The 19676-nt window shown below is 42.5% G+C and overlaps 1 protein-coding gene across 1 annotated transcript; it reads left to right on the forward strand.

Annotated features, from left to right (window-relative positions):
- The first annotated feature begins 1176 nt into the window (after positions 1–1176).
- On the forward strand, positions 1177–19317 carry LOC139047709 (ankyrin repeat and SOCS box protein 3-like). Its single transcript, XM_070521660.1, has 9 exons — positions 1177–1514; positions 2395–2559; positions 3114–3380; positions 4620–4797; positions 5856–6008; positions 9828–10054; positions 12945–13149; positions 15771–15946; positions 19048–19317. Exons 1-9 carry the CDS (start codon positions 1316–1318, stop codon positions 19203–19205), a joined length of 1728 nt encoding a protein of 575 aa, XP_070377761.1. The 5' UTR covers positions 1177–1315; the 3' UTR covers positions 19206–19317.
- Positions 19318–19676: the final 359 nt, after the last annotated feature.

Consider the following 19676-nt stretch of genomic DNA (forward strand, 5'->3'; position numbering starts at 1 on the left):
CGCGATCGCCGTTAAGACCGCGCTTAGCTACGTCTGATGTTTCTACGCAAGTGTGGCGTGTATTTGCGCCCCAGAAGCCGATCATACCTGCCATTCAGGACTTCTCAAACTTACGCACTCCGTGTACATTGGTCGGAAAAAACAAAATGTCTGCACCGCGTCTGCACCGCGTCTGCACTTTGGGTCCGTTCGATTCGCCTGCACCACCTGAACCAGTTCATGAGGTGCTGCACCCTGTCATTCGTTTCAGCGATGCAGCAATGGCGCCCGCTGAACCACGACGTTCGTTCCAAACATAGAGTTTCATATTAGAAACTGTTCCAATGGTGTAAGGCTGGTTCATGATTTTGCTGCACCCACTCAACTGTCGGTGCCGACTTGGTGCAGGCGTACAGGTGCGAAGCAGACGGGCGCGAGCACAGTTAAAACCCCGCTTACACTTGTCTGATATGTCTACGCAAATGTGGTGTGCATTTTCGCCCCAGAATTTACGCTCATACCTGCAGTACAGGACCTCTCCGTGCACATTAGTCTGGCATAACATATATATATATATATAACGCCTGCACCGTGTCTGCACCTTTGCATTCGTCGCGAGTGTCTAGCTGGGCCTGCACTGGCCTGCACCTCTGGGATCGAGCTGAACTTCTCGTGAATCGCCGTGAACTGGTCCACAGTGAACATCGTGGTTCAACAGGCGCCACTGCTGCACCACGACCTATTTATACAGTAGGTCGTGGCTGCACCACTACAACGAATGGCAGGGTGCAGTACGTCGTGAACTGTTTCAGGTGGTGTAGAAGAAACGAACCTACCCCCTACTGCACCGTGAATTACCAGGAACTGGTTCACAGTGGTGCCATAGAATAAAGAAATGGTGCAGGCGAATCGAACGGACCTGATCGAATAAAGAACCGCACCTATCGAAAAGGGATGAAAAGGGGCGCTTAGATTACAGTAGCACGACAGTGCGACGCTAGCCACCTTAGCAAAGCTTGACCGTGCTCCTTCAGAATTTGCAGAATCAAGCGGTATTTCTTTAGATCACTATCATCATAAATGATGATCTATTCCTCGAAGCCGTGGTGGTCTTTCAATTTTGGATAAAGCAAACAAAATCATTCGATTTAAACTTTTGCTTGACTTGGCTAGTTCATTGCTTTGGCTTGCCGTGAAAATACGCGCAAGTAGTAAAATAGACGTCTACCTCGACTGAAAGTTCAACCGGTTCAACATCAAGATGTTCGCGAATTGTTAAACAACACGGCGGTCGTTTTCGACCACGCCTGTGCATTTATTTCAGCAAAAAAGAACGATGGATTTCACTGAAGTTTGGAGTAACACCCGGTCTACGGTGAGCGTCGCCGTTGTGTCTTCGGACGTAGCGGCGTTGAAAGAAATGATTGACAGCGGCAAGCCCGTAGACGTGCAAGACAACCGCGGTTGGAGGCCGCTTCACGAGGCTGTCGCAGCGGGATGCAGCGTTGAAGTGCTTGACCTCCTCCTAAACCACGGTGAGGTGTGCTTCACATATCACCAAGTGTTCCCTGTCGCATAATCAGAAAGGCGACACTGCAGCAGTGCTCATCTTGTCCGGTCCCACATACAGCTTTTTCCTCTCATGACACGATCAGCATCAGTGCATGGAGATGGGGCGCCTAAGCGCCAGCATAGATGACAACTCACGAACGTGAGTATATACGTGTACAAGCCCAGTCATCGTTAAATAACGCAACTGCAGCGTGTCGGTTGTAAGCTTCACTGGGCACGCAAAGCTCGCGCGTTGAAAACGAGCAAATGAGCACAACTAGATCGTTCGTATTGTCTTCATTAACTGTGCTACCAGTAAAGAGAACGCGAATGTGTAAGCTGTCGAGGGCGTGGCCAATCGACTCCCTGCGCTTTCGCATCATCTGTTGCCCCCATCAACAGCTATCGAAGTTCAAGAACCGCCAGTGCTCAAAGAGAACGATAAAATTGAATTTACACCTTCGGCGTAGGTGACTGTGGACGTCAGCGCGCATGAGACCCGAAATGCTTGCGTGGGACGTGCGCCTGTTAAGGTTTCTCTGACTGATCTCGCAGTTGCTTTAATAAAAAGGAAATAACTTTTTGTATAGGCATTTGTACACATGACAGTGATGCGACTGCATTGTCTCATTTAGATTGGTTTTTGTTTTGTTTTGATTGGTTGTGTGTGCGCGCGCTGGTGTGTATGTGTGTGAGAGAGAGAGACAGATAGAGTTAAAAAAGGGCAATGAAATTCTGCAGTTGGTGTTGTGATCTTGCTCTTTTCTTGCCGGTCAATCAGGCACCGTTGCCTTTCCAAATATTTGTAGTTGTGTTCAACGAGTAATTCTCTAAACTTCAATACATGACCCTTGTTATTTCAAGCTGACACGGATGTCAACTGGCGCACCTTTGAAGGGGAGACAGCACTGCTCCTTGCATGCAAGAGGCTGAAAGGAAAGACACTGCTGGACATCGTCAACAGACTGCTCAGCAGCAATGCTGACGTCAACATTACTGATCATGAGGGCGACTCACCGCTGCTAGCAGGTTAGTTCTTTGGTGCGACTGACGTGTATAGGACTGGTGGACTGTAGCTTGTTTTCCTTCTTCTTTTCGTATAAACTCGTGCTGTTCGTGATTTTGATGTTTATTTTCTTGCTCGTTTTATGCTTGCAGTATAACATCATAAAGCACAAACTAATGTTCTTGATGCATGTTTATTATTTCTCTTGTTATACATGTCACTTTTCCGTCTTTTGCCCATGGTATTTCTTGTATGCCGATCCTTGCAGTTTTTGTTTGTTTGTTTTGTTTTGTTGCTACCCTTTGTGAGGCATGTGTGTTTTGCTTCTGTACTTGCTTTGCAATTATTTTTCCATCTCTCTTTATGGCCCCTATGGAGCTGTGTAAGCTTGCACTAAGTTACTTTGTACTTGCACTTATAAAGAGTGGCAACATGTCTTATGAACGGCACCTATAAGAGCAGCAATATAGCCTTTTGCCATTACCTATTTTCACCCCTCAAGATAAACAGAAATTTTGATTGATACGATTTGATTGTTTGCTCGGTAACCCTGCTTCTCCATTGATGACCCATGCAGCAACTCGTGCTGGAGAGACGGACGTTGTAAGGCAGCTTCTGTGCATTGGTGGGGCTGACGTGAACAGGGGGGACTGTGGCTTCTGGTGCCCGCTGCACGAAGCAGCCGAGCGCGGTAACCTAGCCACCCTGAAGTGTCTCGTCGAGCATGGGCGCCACACCAAGCTTGGCGTACGTGATGAGTGCCGTATGACACCCATCTTTGTCGCCGCCCAACATGGCCACCTTGCCTGCCTCGAGTTTCTTCTTGGCACTGCCAAAGCTGCAGGTATGTATATCTACTCCTGGCATCCTTCTTTTTTTTATTATTTTGGTTAGTTACTTTCTTGCACAATGTGGCGGTGCTGCATTTTTTTGAATGCAAGATCTTCAAGGGCCCACATATTGCACGTCGAATCAACACCTTTGTGCCCGCTGTGGTAGCTTTGCGGCTATGACATTGCCCGAGGTGACAGGTTCGATTCCGACTGCGGCAGCTGCATTTGGACGGGAACGAAATACAAAAATGCTCATGCAGTTAAATTAAGGTGCACATACGTCAAAGAACATAAGGGTGTCAAAATTAATTCATAGTCCGACACTGCGGCGTGTCTCGTAGTCTGATGGTGGTTTTGGCATGTACAGCCCCATAATTCAACTACAGTTTAACACGTCTGCCACGATGCGATGTGCTGTGTGAGGCAATGACAATACTAACCTTCTCGGAGGTTGTGAAGAATGGCGTGCAGCAATGACTTAAGCAAACACATCTCGCTGTGTGTTCTGTGTACTATGCAGACAAACAGCTGTGGTACATGCAAGGTAATGTTTAAACTCAACTCACCACTTTTGTATTAGACCAAACGCTTAAGAAATTAAACATTCACTGTCAACCTTGCCGTTATTTGTCCTCGATCAAAGCAAACAACACAGAAAGCTTAACTTACGTCCTTTTTTTTAAAATTTGTGACTTCCTCATGGCACATTGTGCTGCACTGTTTGTCAGTGATGATCGTCGCAGTATTCTGAGCATGATGCCTTTGCTTACCTAAAATGTCTTCAAAATTTCAGAGGTTGTTTAGTGGCCCTGCAAGTTGTGGGGGTGCATTTTGACTAAATGCAGCCACTGCGGGTGTTGTGTCTGTCTGTTGTCTGTCTGTCCATTGTGCACTATGTAGAATCTACCCACCAAACTTTTCCATTCAGCATTGAACATTATGCAGCACTCTTGCCGCTGGCTGATGTGATAACAAATTCGTGCATAATGAGGGTTTAAAAGTTTCATCGTAATGGTCGTACAAAACCGACATGTTTCCTCTGCAGTTAAAGCATTGGTTTCAGCTCCACTTGCATTTAATTTGATGCCGCTACAGAGATCAAAGTGCTGCTTTAGTCACAGCTGCACTTTCTGGTCTTTCTTTTATTTTCCTTGTTAGCTTGGCCAAATATACCTGTAAAGCACTTTTTATTGCATTTTATTTATTTTCTTTTACCATTGTGTGAGTGCTTTGCTTTCTGCCTGCTTCAGGGGAGGATTCACTCATTGATCGTGGTGCTATGGATAAGGCAACACCCTTGATGATTGCTGCTCAGAAGGGTCACCATGAATGTGTGGAGCTGCTTCTTCGCTGTGGTGCCGATCCGAACCGAACTACGAATGACAACAACACAGGAGTGCACCTCGCTGCTCAGTCCAACAGCCTCCTGTACGTGTTTTGAGACACTTGGATCCAACTCGCTCTTTTATCTGTTGACAACCAGAAACATGCTGAGACGTGTTTGCATGAATAAAATGCAAGGGCTTGCTTTTGGCATCAATAACGTTCTCACCTGGAGCTGCATGCAACAACCACAGATGGGGGCACAGGAAAATGACACACGCAGACATGTGAAAATAAAATGCGAGGTAGGGATGTAACTTACTAATTCATTCGGTGTAGAGTCCTTGTTTGCGTTCTCTTATCCTCATGTGTATTGCAATTTGGTGTAAACAAGTTTCATGTTCTTCCTAAAGTATATTGTGCTTTTTTTTTCTTGTAATTTCTTGAAAGAGGTATTCGTTTGTTTATTTCAGTGAGTACAGATCTGCGAGATTCAATGTACAATGGTGTTCCCACCACTTCATCATGCTGCACCACTTGAAATCAAGTGACAACCGTTTGGTCATGTCACTGGCTCACAAGAACATTCTCATTACTCTTGTCTGAAGTCACTAAAGAAAAAATATTGCTGTTAAGCACTGTAAGAAAATTGTGGTTTTGTTTACAAATTCACTATGGCAGTAGCTGTCTGCACTTCACTTTTAATGGCCATACATGTAAGGTTGCAAGTAAGCCTTGTTCGTTGCCTGCACAAATAAAGCCCATAATTTTCTCAAATGCTTGTCCAAAACACATGAGGTGCGCATTAGCAGCCCTATTTGTCCCATCATTAATGAGTATTTGTGCTCCAGTGGAACAGGAGCAGAAATTCTGCTTTCTGGCCTGGCCTGATAACATTAAAACAGTGCAGGACACTAGCCAAACTGTGCTGGCGTAACGTGAAAAGAAAGTGCAATGATTCTACCACCACAGTTGCCATGGCAATTGTACCGGCTTACATTCCGTGCCGTTGTCTACTGCAAATTTCACGGTATATTCTCTGCTAACACGACAGCACCTTCTCTTGCCTGGCATGTTTTACTTGCTTTGTGTCCATAGTGAGCTTGTGGCAGTGGCTTCCATTTGTAACGGTTCTCTCACGGGCTTGGATATTTTGCTTACAGCTGTCTCAGGCTTCTGCTTGGTGCCATGGACATGAAGCGGCTCCTTGAGAACTGCCTGCAGCCCTTCCAGAGGGAAAGTGCTGCCTCTGCCAATGAAGCGAACGAATCCGAGCCAATGATTTCGCCTCTCCACATAGCCATAGAGTGGAACAGGTATGTTGATGTACACCCGGTCTGTTGATATTGAAATGGACGGTGCTCCGTGAGGAACTTATGTTTCCTGTCGTGGAAGTGTTCTTGAAAATCAATAGGAGTACTTGCACATCAGCCTAGTCACAGTAGACTCCCAAGTGATTCTCGGATTTGCAAACAACTTGTGAATGTCAAGTTTGCGGTGCCACTTTACTGGTGCCATAAATTTGAGATGCTAAAGTCCTTCTTTTTTTTTTTCAATCTATTCAGATTCTTTTTTTTTTTCCATTGCGTAGTGTAAACAGTGCTATTCCTCCTTTGCAGTGAAGTTGCATGGTTATTCACTTGCTGATTACATTTACACCTTTTAAGACAACTTCTGCATTAATGCAGCAATGCTGGCATATGCATGGCACTAACTCTTGAGGGCAGCACATTACCCTTTTCTGCCACTGTGGTGCACGGCCATGCAAGTATTGTCACATGCGCAGGTTGTTTTGCACCAGCATGCATCACTGTACTCTTACCAGGCACTATGCTATGTTAATGTGCTCGAGTTTAGCCCCGTGGCTATGGCTGCATCGTTAGTTCCCATTATAATTGTCATGCTACCTTGTTTGTAATATTCTCAGTGGTCGAATGTTCTTCCTGACATTATGTTTCTGCAAATACATTAACCACACAACACTGGTCAGCTCTTTTTGAATACAACCTGGCGCAGTTATCAGCAAAAAGGAAAGCTCCCAAAACTATTTTATCCTGTATGTTCAGTAATATTCTGACTGTTCAGAAATTCTTCCTGGCATTCTTTCTGCAAATGGAATAACCACATATAACAGTGGTCAACTCTTTCTGAATGCCAGCTGGCACAGTTATCCATAAAATGGAAAGCCCTCGAAACTATTTTTTTCTGCATGTTCAGTAATATTTTGGCTGATCAAAATTTCTTCCTGACATCCACACAACAGTGTTCAACTCCTTTTGAATGCAACCTGGCACATTTATCAGAAAAAAAAATGAAAGCTCCGAAACTTTTATTCTGTATGTTCAACGATATTCTGAGTGGTCAAAAGTTTTTCCTGGCGTTATATTTTTCAAATACAATAACCACACACAACAGTGGTAAACTATTTCTTAATGCAACTTGGCACAGTTATCGGCAAAAAGAAAAGCTCCGGAACTTACCTTATTCTATATATTCAGTTAGCACTGCTTCACCGCTGCTTTTTGTTGAATGTGGCCTGGCCTCATAGCAGTTTGGTGTGCATTGCCATGAGACCCTATGTGAAGGCAATACTTGCGTGTAATACACACAGCACTTTTAATTTATGTAATTTTTGGTGCGGGCTACACACATGAAAATAGGATATATTTGTATTGATAAAACATGGCACTCTGATCAGTCTGTGCGCACTTGTCAAAATTTTTCTTGTCAAATGCCCATGTGTGGTGTGTCTATATCACGGCTCTTGCATCCACACAGCTTTGTGTTAAGGGATATTAAGGAGAAGCGTAAGGTTAAGCTAAATTGGCAAATTCTATTTCTGGAATACTAAATATGTCACTTGTATTGTGAGTGGAGGCTTGCTAAGGTAAAAAAAAAGTGCAAAAATGGAAGATTGGTTGTGACACCGCTCTGCACTCCTGGCACAAGATCTGTGATATCATGGGTTTTTACAGTCTTTGCTAAAAACTAGGCAATCGTTTAATGATATTGTCACATAGTGACAGTTAAAAAACAAACACTGCCAAAAATGTGAGTTAATAGCATAGTTATTTATGGGGTGAACTTTTGCCCAGAGAAACAAGCAGCACTGAAATCACGATAGTGGCAACCATAGTTGTCTGTAATTGAATCTGAACTTCAGAGATCAAGTCCATCCACTATTTATACATATATCTCCATTCATTCTGGAGTAATAGCAGGTGGTTGTGTACATTTGAAAATGTACAACACTATTTGCATCGCATGCACAGTCTGATTAGACAAGTCTCTCTTGCTGTGGAATAGGTCATTACACTCAGGAAATTTTCAATGGAGTAGGTGCATCCTGTGCCGAGCGATAACAGCAATAATGTAGTGAAAAATGGTAACTGGCAGGAAGTAAGACAACCTATCCTGGGCAATATAGAAGGCTTGCATTTTATTGCAAAGAGACCAAAGAGTCAACCTAGCAAGTTGGGAAAGCATTTTCCACTCCAGAATGATACGAGAAAATAATTTGATGTCTGCGATGTTACACTAGCATGTGGGCCTTGCAGTCAGGCGATATAATTCAGTAAAGGAAACTTTGTTTTTAATTTTCTACTCTGGTAACTAATATTTTCCCACCAAATGAATGGGAATTGACTTCTGAAAGAATATTTCATTAGTGAAAACTAGATTAGCATAATTTTTTAGTGCCTCTATAATCCATATTTGTACAAACTGGCGTACTTGCGCTGTTCTCTAGCCAGGTATAAACAACAAAATGTATTTCTTGTGTTTGCCTTCTACATTGTGTCCGCGCATTAAGTTTGGCTAATTTACCGTTAGTCATCACGAAAGATCAGCTATTCCAATAACAGATATTGTAGGTTCCCATGTAAGGGTGGCAGCCATGTAAGATCTGCACCCCTAAATCTGGGCCTAAATATTTCAGAACAAGTTATTTAGGTATGGGCTGCACCTCCATTTTCTCTGCACGCAACCTGTCAGGCGAGGTCCTGTAACCTTACCTCCACATAGTACCAGTGCTGTACATAGGTGCAGATATTGGTATCCTTTTCGGTTGTAATTGAAGTTGATAAATCTTTTGCCAGGAAGATCGTCAACTTAACCATTAATGTCGTCACAAAATTAATTTCCCAATTCCCTCAGTTTGTGTTGTCGCAGTTTTCGTCCATGCTGTCTTTCGTAGGCAGCTGCGTGCTGCTGCTGCACGTAAGCACTGCACCGTAAGGTTCTCGATGCTTTGTGCTTATGTTGTCACTATCGTGCTGCCTGAAAAAGCATGTGCGTTCGACTGCAATATTCTGTTCACGTTTCGCATGAAAACGTCGGGTATTTTTCACCACGAAACCTTGTGCAGTGCTCTGTCCGAGAACGTCTTCACCTTTGAACAGTGTGATGCTGGTGCAGTACGTAGGTTTTCTATTTGGTTGTTTCCGCAGTAGTATACTAAGCACCAACGAAATTTGTATCCAGGTACCCTGTGGCTTGTCCTGTAGGGTCATGCTTACGGGTTCACACAATGTTTTAGGCCACTAAGGGCAGCATCCACAGGTTCTCTGCTTTTTACATACTGTTCACGTTTGTGTAGTGAGCTTTTGTCCTTCCCACGCCAGCTGAAATGTGCGCAGGCACTATTGTTTTGTGTGAAAGTTCCAGTAGTGCCCTTATCGTACAACCTTATGTGGTACAACCTTATGTGCAGTGCAGCATTCGGGCCCGCCTTCAAGGATGGCTTCGTCTTGTAACAGTGTGCTTGTGGTGAACCAAATTTTAGCTGCTCCAGCTTCATGGCTACGTGCCAGCCCATGATATGAATTGGGTAGCAAATGAAACTAATATAACAGCTTCCCAAAGTCATCCCATATGGCAGCAAGCGTGTTAGTTTGTCAAAGCATATACAAATTTATTCACTCTTTATTTATGCACTGGCTGCAGCCAAAAAATTTGGGCACAAATCATTAGAAGAAGTGTGACCGTTGCACAAAAATATATGGCATTCGTGTTCACTGCAGAGCTTTTGCTTTTTAAGAGAGCCCAGCTGAAATGTCAGGCATGCTAGCTTCATTCATTCAACAGTCGTTTGCAAAAAGCTTCACAAAAGGCACTTAGTGTTCATTCTCATGCAGCCACGAATGCCTGCAGGAGTTGCTCAAAGCTGGCTTCGACCCCAATACCTACCTGCTACGGGTGACGGAGCCGATAGAACAGCTGCCTCGTCAGTCACACCCACGGTACCACTCTGCCCTGTCATTTGCGGTGCTGAAGAGTGATGTGCCTTCCGTCCAGATCCTCCTCGAAGCAGGGGCTAGTCCAAATCACGTCAGCAACAAGTGTGTCAGCCCCCTTGCATGCGGTACGATGACGGTGGGGTTATGTCTCATGTTGAATCAGTTACGTTGTGAGTGGGTTGTAGTAGTGTGAAGTGGTGTATTGTAATATGGGTGTCTTGAAGGTTTTGAAATAATGGAAAAAGTAATTCCCGCTGCTGCATCCAAAGCAGTTCAGGACAGCGACCACATGTAGTTCAAAGCCAGCTGGTGCAGAGTGCTTTCTATTGCTGAAGACCGATATCATCTTTCACAACAGCCTGAATGCGAAAGATTTAAGAGTGAGGGCATTAGTGAGTCTTGGGGATTCTTAGAATTCACTGATGCTTTTCGTATTTAAACACACACATATCAGAGCTTTATTTCTGTATGTACTTGTGTTTTGTGCCAAGGGTGTCCACCTCGTTCGCTGACTGAGAAGCAGTTAAATGCAACTACTGTGCTCCAACATTAGCGCTCGTTAACCACTTTGTGTCTGTTAAAAAAAGTCAAACATTATGAACCAGCATTTTTGTGAAGTCATTCAGTTGGCAACACTAGCGTAAGCTTTTCATCAGATTACAATACATACGATGCAGCAAAAAACTAAGTTTTGGAGAAAAAAAGTAGCTGAGGGGTTGTATTTCTTTAGGATTTCTTTCGTCCGATTATATTGTAATACAGTGAAACCTCGTTAAACCGTAGTTGGCCAGAGCTTGGAAAAAGTACGTACTAAACGGTAGTACTGCTTAACCGAAATAGCGTGAGATCACCCACTTACCTGTCAAGAGCATGCAATCAGAGAGAGTGCGACGAAAAGGCAAAAAATATGCAGTATTTATTCATTTTGCGCGACAAAAGTCTGTTACATTTTTTTTATGCTGCAGCGACCTAGCAGTGACGACAAAGTTCAAACTTGCAAGCCAGCTTTTCCACCAGCCCCCTCTTCTCAGCAAACACTCACATGAAGCTGATGTAACGCACAGCTTCTGTCGGGCTAGAATCACCCATGCTGTCACTTTCAGTGTTGTGCTCACCAATGTCGTTAGGCAATGCTTCTGCAATAACAGAAGCAACAGTGGCGAAAAGTCGCCGAACTTCAAAAAGTTGAACCTTGTAGTTGACATGTTTACGCAGTCCCAGCAGCCTAGCATCTTCCCTTCACATTCCAAATGCCATACTCCGTGGTCAACGGTAGATTCCTCTTGCAAAGCCAGTGCCGACATTGTGCCCCGTTCGATAGCACAAATGATGTCCAATTTTTCTTTTATGCTGTACACCTGGTCTTTGTCCGCGCTTCCTTGGCATGACGCGAGCCCTAGCTTGCACGATGCCACAACACAGGCCACCAATAGTCAGCTGCAACGCTCTCTGGTTCAACATCGAAATGATGTTGATGTTAATGTGGCTTCATCCTTCCAGGCGCCCTCTGCGTTTGTGCTTGGAGCCTGTTCTGATCTCTGAGACTCGTTCTTCTGCCTGGCAGATGTACCAATGTGATTGCACTATGAAAAGTGCAAACACTACGTGTTTACCGATATGTACACAATAAGCTGGTACGGTTTATGTGGATACAAAACGCATTATGTTCAGTGGCCACTGAGTTGGGGATTTGACTTTACTAGTACTTTTGAAACGAAACTGCTGTTTAAGCGGGTACGGTTTAACAACGTTTTACTGCAACTTCCTATTACCCATTGCTCAGAGCAGCCATTCGCAGCAAAGTCAGGGCCACTGCTTTATGCAAGCCAGTGGCCAAGAGCAAAAGGAATTAAAAATGAGAAAAATTGTTTCTAAGTGCAGCCCACATACTGCTTCTGTGTGTTGTGCACTTTGTCCCACAGATTTCATATGATAACACTGAAGCCAAGTGTACTACTTTAATTGGAACGCTGCAGCACCCAGATGGATAAACATATTGAAATCTCATGAAACATTTTGGTCTCACATCTTTTAAAAAATGTACATGAAATAATGCTTCAAGGAGCTTAATAATTTCTTATTTATTGTTGTGCAAAATCATGTTGACACAAACATGAACTTGCAGTAAAACCTCTTTATTCATGCACCTAAGCATAGCCTTGCTGATTCGTGAAATCTTAGAGTAAATTTTGTTCTCACATGACACTCAAAACTGCTTTCAGATTTACTATTCGTCAGTGTACCTTTTCCGTATCACAGGGTGTGTATCACAATATGAGGCAATGAGCCCAGCTCAGTATGGATTGAAACACTTTTCCTAAGAGTCGGCAATTTTAGAGCAAATGACAAGTGAAGAATACAGGAATGTCTCTTCCCAAAGAAGCGTAATGCACTTGCCATTTGTCACTCTGTACTTCAAAAAAAATTTCCCTCACAATTGCCACTGGCACAAGCACTAGCTGCTCAACTACAATGAGCATGCCATATTCATGAACTACAGGCAAGAACAATCTAAATCTCCTAGTTTCGGTGCAAGTCTGTCTCTAACGTTATGAGAGAATGGAATGTCTCGTTTCGTAATCTGTGAAGTGTCAAGGGCTGAGTGCTTAAACATCACTAGTGCCAACAGCTGGCCTTTTGGTGTTTGATACAGGAGACAAACCTTGTCAAGTGTGGTGAGGGAATGGTGAAAGTGATGCAGGATCCAGAAAGTTGAGAACCAGAGCAGATCCTTGACATTAGCTCCAAGATTAAATGGAGCCCTCAGCATGCTGAAAATCTTGGAGGTCTTAGTCTGGGATTTTCATCATATCCATTACCCACAAGTTTCAAATGTCATCTGTTTAGGTGCCACTACTTAACGGCTGCTAATAAGACAATCAGACAATTACCAGCATTGCAGCTTTGCCAAGATTTCTTCAGCAGCATATACTACTCCTTTGTAGCCAATTTAGCCAATGTGCGACTTTCTAGCACTTAGTCTTTAAGTGGTTGATGATGGTGATCTATTCGCAGCACTGCTAGTTCCAAATGAGCAACTCCTGAGGCTTCTCGTCGCTTCTGGAGGCGACTTGAATCGTCTCAACCACACTGTCAGCTGTGGGAACCCATGCCTTCAAGTGGCCGTCAGTGATCAGAACACGCTTGTTAGAGTCTTGCAAATGGGGCTCGATCCAGCTGTCGGCTTTTGCGATGAAGCCAGCAATCTCAAGTTGGCAAGGTAAGTTATGTTTGGTGACATTTAATGCAGAGATTTCTTGCCGCACCAAGTGGTTGAACTAAATATGGGGCCAGGCTGCATATGAGTGAAACTTGCACTTAACATATAGTAGGGGGTCTGGAATGGAAGGGGTGGAAGGAAGCAGTTTCCATATCCTCGCGTATGTAATGTGATCATGGCTGCAGTACAGGGCAGGCTCATATAAAAATGGCAATACATGTTATGATTCACTTTCCCCCTTAGTACATACGTAAAATTTGCTGAACGTTCCTCATCAAGAAGGTATCACCATCAATATTGCATCCTATCGATCACGAACTGATGCGTCAAAATATAGTTTTTTTCCCTTTAACCATTGAATATTGGAACTCGTTGCCCGGTGCCATTCGTTCTCTTCTGTTGGACAATTTCTTGCTTAAACTTGAATGTTATTGATCGATTTTTTGTTGTTTTCTCTCTCTCGTGCTGCTTACTCTGCACATTTTTCTACGATACACAACTGTATGATTCCCCACTCCTGCCATAGCCCTAAAACTGCTGCAGTATGTAAAAATAAATAAATAAATTACAGTGTGAACGTGCATTGCATGCAACTGCTACAGCCAACAGACTTGGTAAAAGTAGAAGCGACATGCACACGAAGTTGTAAAAAAATGTAGGACATTGCTCTGGAGCAAGGGAGCGCTTGCCAAGACACATTGATACTGTGAGGAGAGAGTGGCGGCAAAAGCTGACCGAGACCTCCAAGTGTGTCGAGGCAAGGCGCAGTTGGATGTTTGTTGGATGAGTGCAGCATGGATGCTTTCTCTGTCAAGTTCTTGCAGCTTTCGCACGATGATATTGAAGAAGCCTCATAGCAGTCTTGGAGACGCGAGACTCGTAAAGTTAGTGCAATGAGTGTTGTTGGTCTCGTTTAAAAAGTGGCTTCATTTAACTTGTTAATTAATTCTGTTCACAGCCTGTGCTTAAGAGAAAGCTTCAGCTCGGGCCCAACTCCGACACAGCCTATTCAAATACATGTAAAATGCAAAAGCGTTTTTCTGAGATAACCCCTGGACCGATATTAATGAAATTTGTTGCATTTGAGAGAGAAAGTTAAATTCTAGTGACTTTTGGAAGCGGAATTTTGATTTAGGGCCTGAATTTTATTAAAAAGATTTCCAAATATTTGCAAGTTTGAAAAATAATAGAAGCACGAAGTTTACAAATTAATAGCTCTGCATCAAGAACAGATAACACAGTTCTGTAAACAGCATCTATTAGATCATTGAAAGCGGACAAATTCGATATGTCATTTTATAACTTACATGAATTTGTTACATTGTGTACAAGAATTCTGCAAAAGCTGTATTTCCACATTATTTGACTTTTTTATATTCATGTGTAGCATATCAATTTTGTCTGCTTTATATGTGCTCTTAGATGCAATTCACAGAATTGTTGTATAATTTTCCATTGCTGAGTTACAGAGCTGTAAACTTAATAGTTTTGTGATAATTTTGTATTCTTTGCCATTTTTTAATAAAGAATTGACAACCTAAATCAAAAATTTAAATCCAACTGTCACTAGATTTTAAGTTTTTCTTTTAAATGCAACAAACCTTGCCAAATTTGGTGGAGCGGTTACCGAGAAAAATGAATTCTTCTTTTACATGTATTTAGATAGGAATACCCGAACTAAAGCTTCCTCTTACGTGGAAGCTTTGGCTTGGGGCCAACTTCGATGCCACCTATTCAGATAACTTGTAAAAATAGAAATGCTTTTATGAGCGAACCCCTGGACTTATTTGAATGAAGGTTGGTGCACTTCAGTCAGAAACTTAAGTTCTGGTGACTGTAGGAAGCCGGATTTTGATTGAGCGCCTGGAATTTTTTTACAAAGATGGCTGAAGATTGCTACGATTCAGCTTGGGTACAGATTGAGCCAACGAGAAAGGAAGCAAGCAGCAGTTAAAGCAGAATCGCCCAAAATGAAAGTGCACTGGTTTGATTCGTTTATTGATGTTCAGCTGCAGCCTGTATTTTGCTGTCATCAATGCCACAGCCATCTTCCATCTCTTTATTACTAATGTTTCCAAGCCATCTTTCAAAACCGAACTTATTTTGGTGCAGCCTGCCTTTAAATTGCAAAACACACTTTGGGAAGCACTCATCATGTGAGGTTTGTGGTTGAAATCCTTTTAGTGTTTGAGCCTAGTGCGTTAAAAAAAGAAAGAAAGCGTAATTTTTTTGTAGCACAATTCTAAAGGGTTTGTATAGATAAAGTCAAATATGTAATGTTAAAAACCACATTCAGTTTGTTTCAGTTAGTGCTAGTGCTACTTCTGCTTTGATTTTTTTGCCATTGTCATTGTGTTTGCCATAGTAGCGATGCTGGATTATATGCAGTATGCAGTGTCTGCACCCAGACTTCTCGTTGCCATGATAGCAAGGCACAGTGCAGATGAACCACTGCCTAAGCATACCAAGAATGCCACGAAACAAAAGCAGCTGGCATAGAAATGATAATGGCATTTATGGCACTTTAGCTTTCAGTTCTCATTGCTTACGCATTTGTAATGTTGCTTACACACTTCATCCCTGTTGGCGCCATTTGAAATGGCTTTGATTTTTCTTTCCAGCTGCATTTTTTACCATAAGAAGAATGAACAACATGCATTGAATGTTCTCAAAACAATTCGGTGCTTTGTGACAAGTCCGTCGTTACTACAGAACCTTGTCAAGACTTGTATCAGGATTGGTCCTCGGTGGTGTCCACTAAAACAGGAACAGTGGGCAGACATGGTAGAATCCTTAGGTGAGTGTTGCAAGGAATCGGTTTGTTTGTGTTTGTGCAGTTATGTATGTGCAGATTTTTCTATTGAAGTTCATTTTTAAAGCCAAACTTTCTTTTCATTTCTGCTTACCTTGTGGGGGGCTGACTGCTGTCCTGCACAATGGGCCGGTCCCGGAGATAGTGCAAACTGACGTGGCACAGGAATTCCAGGGGCATAATACACTTGAGTGCTGATGTGAGTTCCAACACAAGCAGAATGTGGCCAGAGCCTGGGTTTGACTTGAGCTGATCTCATAGTTCGGGCATGCTGGCAAGCACTCTAGCCAGTTTTTAGTGCATGCAATAGACTCTGGTTTATGTTGGACATGTCTCCAGTACTAGAGAAATTTAGCCATACCAACTCGTCCAGCTTTTCATGCTTTCAAGCGCTACAGGTTCACGTTGAGTGAGGCGTTTCTCTGTGAAAATGCTTCATATTTGCAAATGGTTGCCTTGCTTAAACCCATTCCCAAAGCACCTGGCATGTGCATAATTTATTCAAAATGTGAAGCTTCTTTGAATCATTCCAGGCACCTTGTGGTAACTGTATAGGTTCCTGTCTCACCTCATTTCAGGCCTCTTCAATAAAATAAGTATGTGTGAGATGGTGAGATCGTACCTCGATTTCCCAGCAAAGCAGCCCGATGCTCTTACCATTATACTGCGATTGCTCGCATACTTCTTTCATGCCAATGCCAATACCAAATAGCTCTTTCAGAGGTCTGGCGTACCCACTTTCCATTTGGCCACAGACTAACCACTGTCTTTCCTGTGCATCACAAGCAGGAGCGTGCTCATTTCTCCTGCCAGTTGCCTTGTGGCAGCTAGTGCTTCGAGATTGGCCCACATCCCCCAGTGCTTTCCTTTTAGTAGATAACGCTAGGATGTCGCACAGCATTGTGCGGCCATCATACGACCCAAGTCGTAATGGAACAAGTTGTGACGTTTTCTTTGCTGGAGTGAAAAAAATAATGATTGTCATGCTGTAGCTGTCATACTATTTTAGCTGTCGTCATCATCTTGCAGCTGTGGTCACACAGCTGTAAATCTTTGAACAGCCCCAGATGATGCTGGATGGTCACCTGCAAAATGCTTTGCATAGAATCAGTTCCCATAGTGCGCGTGTTCTGCATAATTTGTAAACTTTTTTTTTGTAAATCTTATACAGTTGTGTATAGTTTTATTGACATGCAGAGATGAACTAACAAAATTAATTATAGAAGCACTGGAAATTGCAACTTCGGGCACTGAATGTGTGAGCACTTCATCCTTCTCCTCGTCAGACAAAGAATTATAATTTTTTAATGTGTCCTCGTGTGTGCTTTGATAGTGTGATTGCATTTTTGGAAAGTGTGCACGTAAAAAAAAAAAAGTCATTATCTCCACGCATGGCAGGCACAGTGGACTCCAGATAAACGAAACTCACTCAAACGTAAATGGTGGATAAGCAGAATAAGGGTACCATCTTTAGTTGGCCTTAATAGAGAAACCGTTTACAAACTTCAGTTTAACGGAGTGCTTCTTTTCGTGAACTACGGTTCAATGAAACTGGAACTGAAACTACCACCTGCTTGATTGACAGTTATACCACATATGGAACAGGAAATCTATGACAACCATGTTATGAGGAAGCTTTAACTTGGGTGCTCCTTTATAAATACATCTAAAAGTAGAATTCGTTTTTCTCAGCAACCATGACACCAAATTTGACGAGGTTTGTTGCATTTAAAATAAAAACTGAAAATCTAGTGACTCTTGGTTTCGAATTTTTTATTTAGGTTGTCAATTCTTTATTAAGAATTGGCAAAAATTTTAAATTATCACAAAACGAAACTATTAAGTTTACAGCTCTGTAGCTCAGCAATGAAAAATTATACTGCAATTATGTGAATTGCATGTAATAGTACATCTAAACCAGACAAAATTGACACGCTACACATGAATCTAGAAAAATCTAATAATATAGAAATACAGCTTTTGCAGAACCCTTGTACACAACGTAATGAATTCATGTAAGATATAAAATGACATATCGAATTTGTCCACTTTCAATGATCTAATACATGCTGTTTACAGAACCATGCTATCCGTTCTTGATACAGAGCTATTACTTTGTAAACTTTGTTTAACAAAATTCAGGTCCTAAACTGAAATCCCGCTTCCAACAGTCACTAGAATTCAACTTTCTCTCTCAAATGCAACAAATTTCATTAAAATCGGTCCAGGGTTTATCTTATAAAAGTGTTCTTGTGTTTTACATGTATTTGAATAGGCCGCGTCGGAGTTGGGCCCGAGCTAAAGCTTCCTCTTAAATGGTGACGCCAAATAATCACCATAGGGCTTCTCTAGGCAAGCGATTGTTGAGGAAGAAGGAAACAGAATTGATGCGGAAGAACTTTACAGTCAAGTTGTTGCTGCTTCGTAACTTCTGCAAGAATATGAGACTTTAGCTGATGCCCTTGTTACCTGCTCTGAGGTGTGCGTTGGAAGATAATTACTGGTTCAGTGCACATTGCTGTTTTGGAGTAGACGGAAGACATGTCATTGAGAGTCTGCAGCACTAATTGGAACGTGAGATTGGTGTGGAATTATTGGGAAGCTTCTCCCATATGAATAAATACCTTGCTCAAAATATGCGAAGTGATATTCAAAGCAGAGCACAATAATGTCTTTTTTTCACTGCATTAAACTTAAAACATGGTGCTTTCCAAATAATTTTTTGGCCTTTTTGTATGGTCCTTCACTTAAACAAAACTCCTGATAAATGAAACACCTTTTTTTGTCTCTTCAAGTTCTGTTTAAGTGGTGTCTGCTGCATATATGTGTGCCTCAGGTTCAAGTTAGCCATTTGTCTAAAGATCAGCACTCACGTTGTGCCCTCCTTCATACTCATTTTTTTTTTCAAGCACTTTTTACCTGTTACTGCGCAACTCGGAACTTTTACTCCAGATGGAACAGTGCAAGACCTACAGCGCATAATATTGCTGCTTAACATTATGTGCAAAACTGCACGTTCTTATTTTGTAGTACACGTGCAGTTCAGTATTGTATGCCTAATTTCTCATCATGCCTATTTCTTGCAGAGTCTCCTTTGAAGTTGAAATGCCTCTGCCGAGTGGTCCTGCGCAAGTGGCTGCACAGCAATCATGGCCACTACTTCGAGGAAATTATTCCAAAGACAAACATTCCACCAGCCATTCAGAGGTTTATATTGTACAAGGACCTTGGAAACATTGCCTGACTGACACAAGCAGCTGTTGATTCTGCTATATTCTGTATTGTATGTTGTAATTATGTATGTATATGTAAGATTGCACTTATATGTGTATAATAAATGTCATTGTGTGCATGAATATTTTTTTTACTAAGTGTTAAGAGCTCTTTGATGCCAGTGACCTTATTATTGGCGACTCAAACTAAATGCTCGCACCCTAGCAGCCGTGCCAAGAACCAGCCCATCCAGGTTCAAACTTGAAGCGAAATAGGGCCTCCTATCACAGCATGCACCTGAATGCCTTGTAGTTCTTAAATGGTCGTGATGCCATGGCGCGCTAGCCCGAAAATGAAAAAAATATGGATGTCAAAAGACTTGTGTAATATGTGTGTCATCACGGTGGAAAGACAGCAATGTATGATTTAATCCTTTTGGAAAAGAAGCAGGCAATGCGCATCGTAGAATGACTTGAATAAGAAACTTCTTATTGGGAAAAGG

Source organism: Dermacentor albipictus, chromosome 7 (genome assembly GCF_038994185.2).
Source record: "Dermacentor albipictus isolate Rhodes 1998 colony chromosome 7, USDA_Dalb.pri_finalv2, whole genome shotgun sequence".
In the NCBI taxonomy this organism is placed as follows: domain Eukaryota; kingdom Metazoa; phylum Arthropoda; class Arachnida; order Ixodida; family Ixodidae; genus Dermacentor; species Dermacentor albipictus.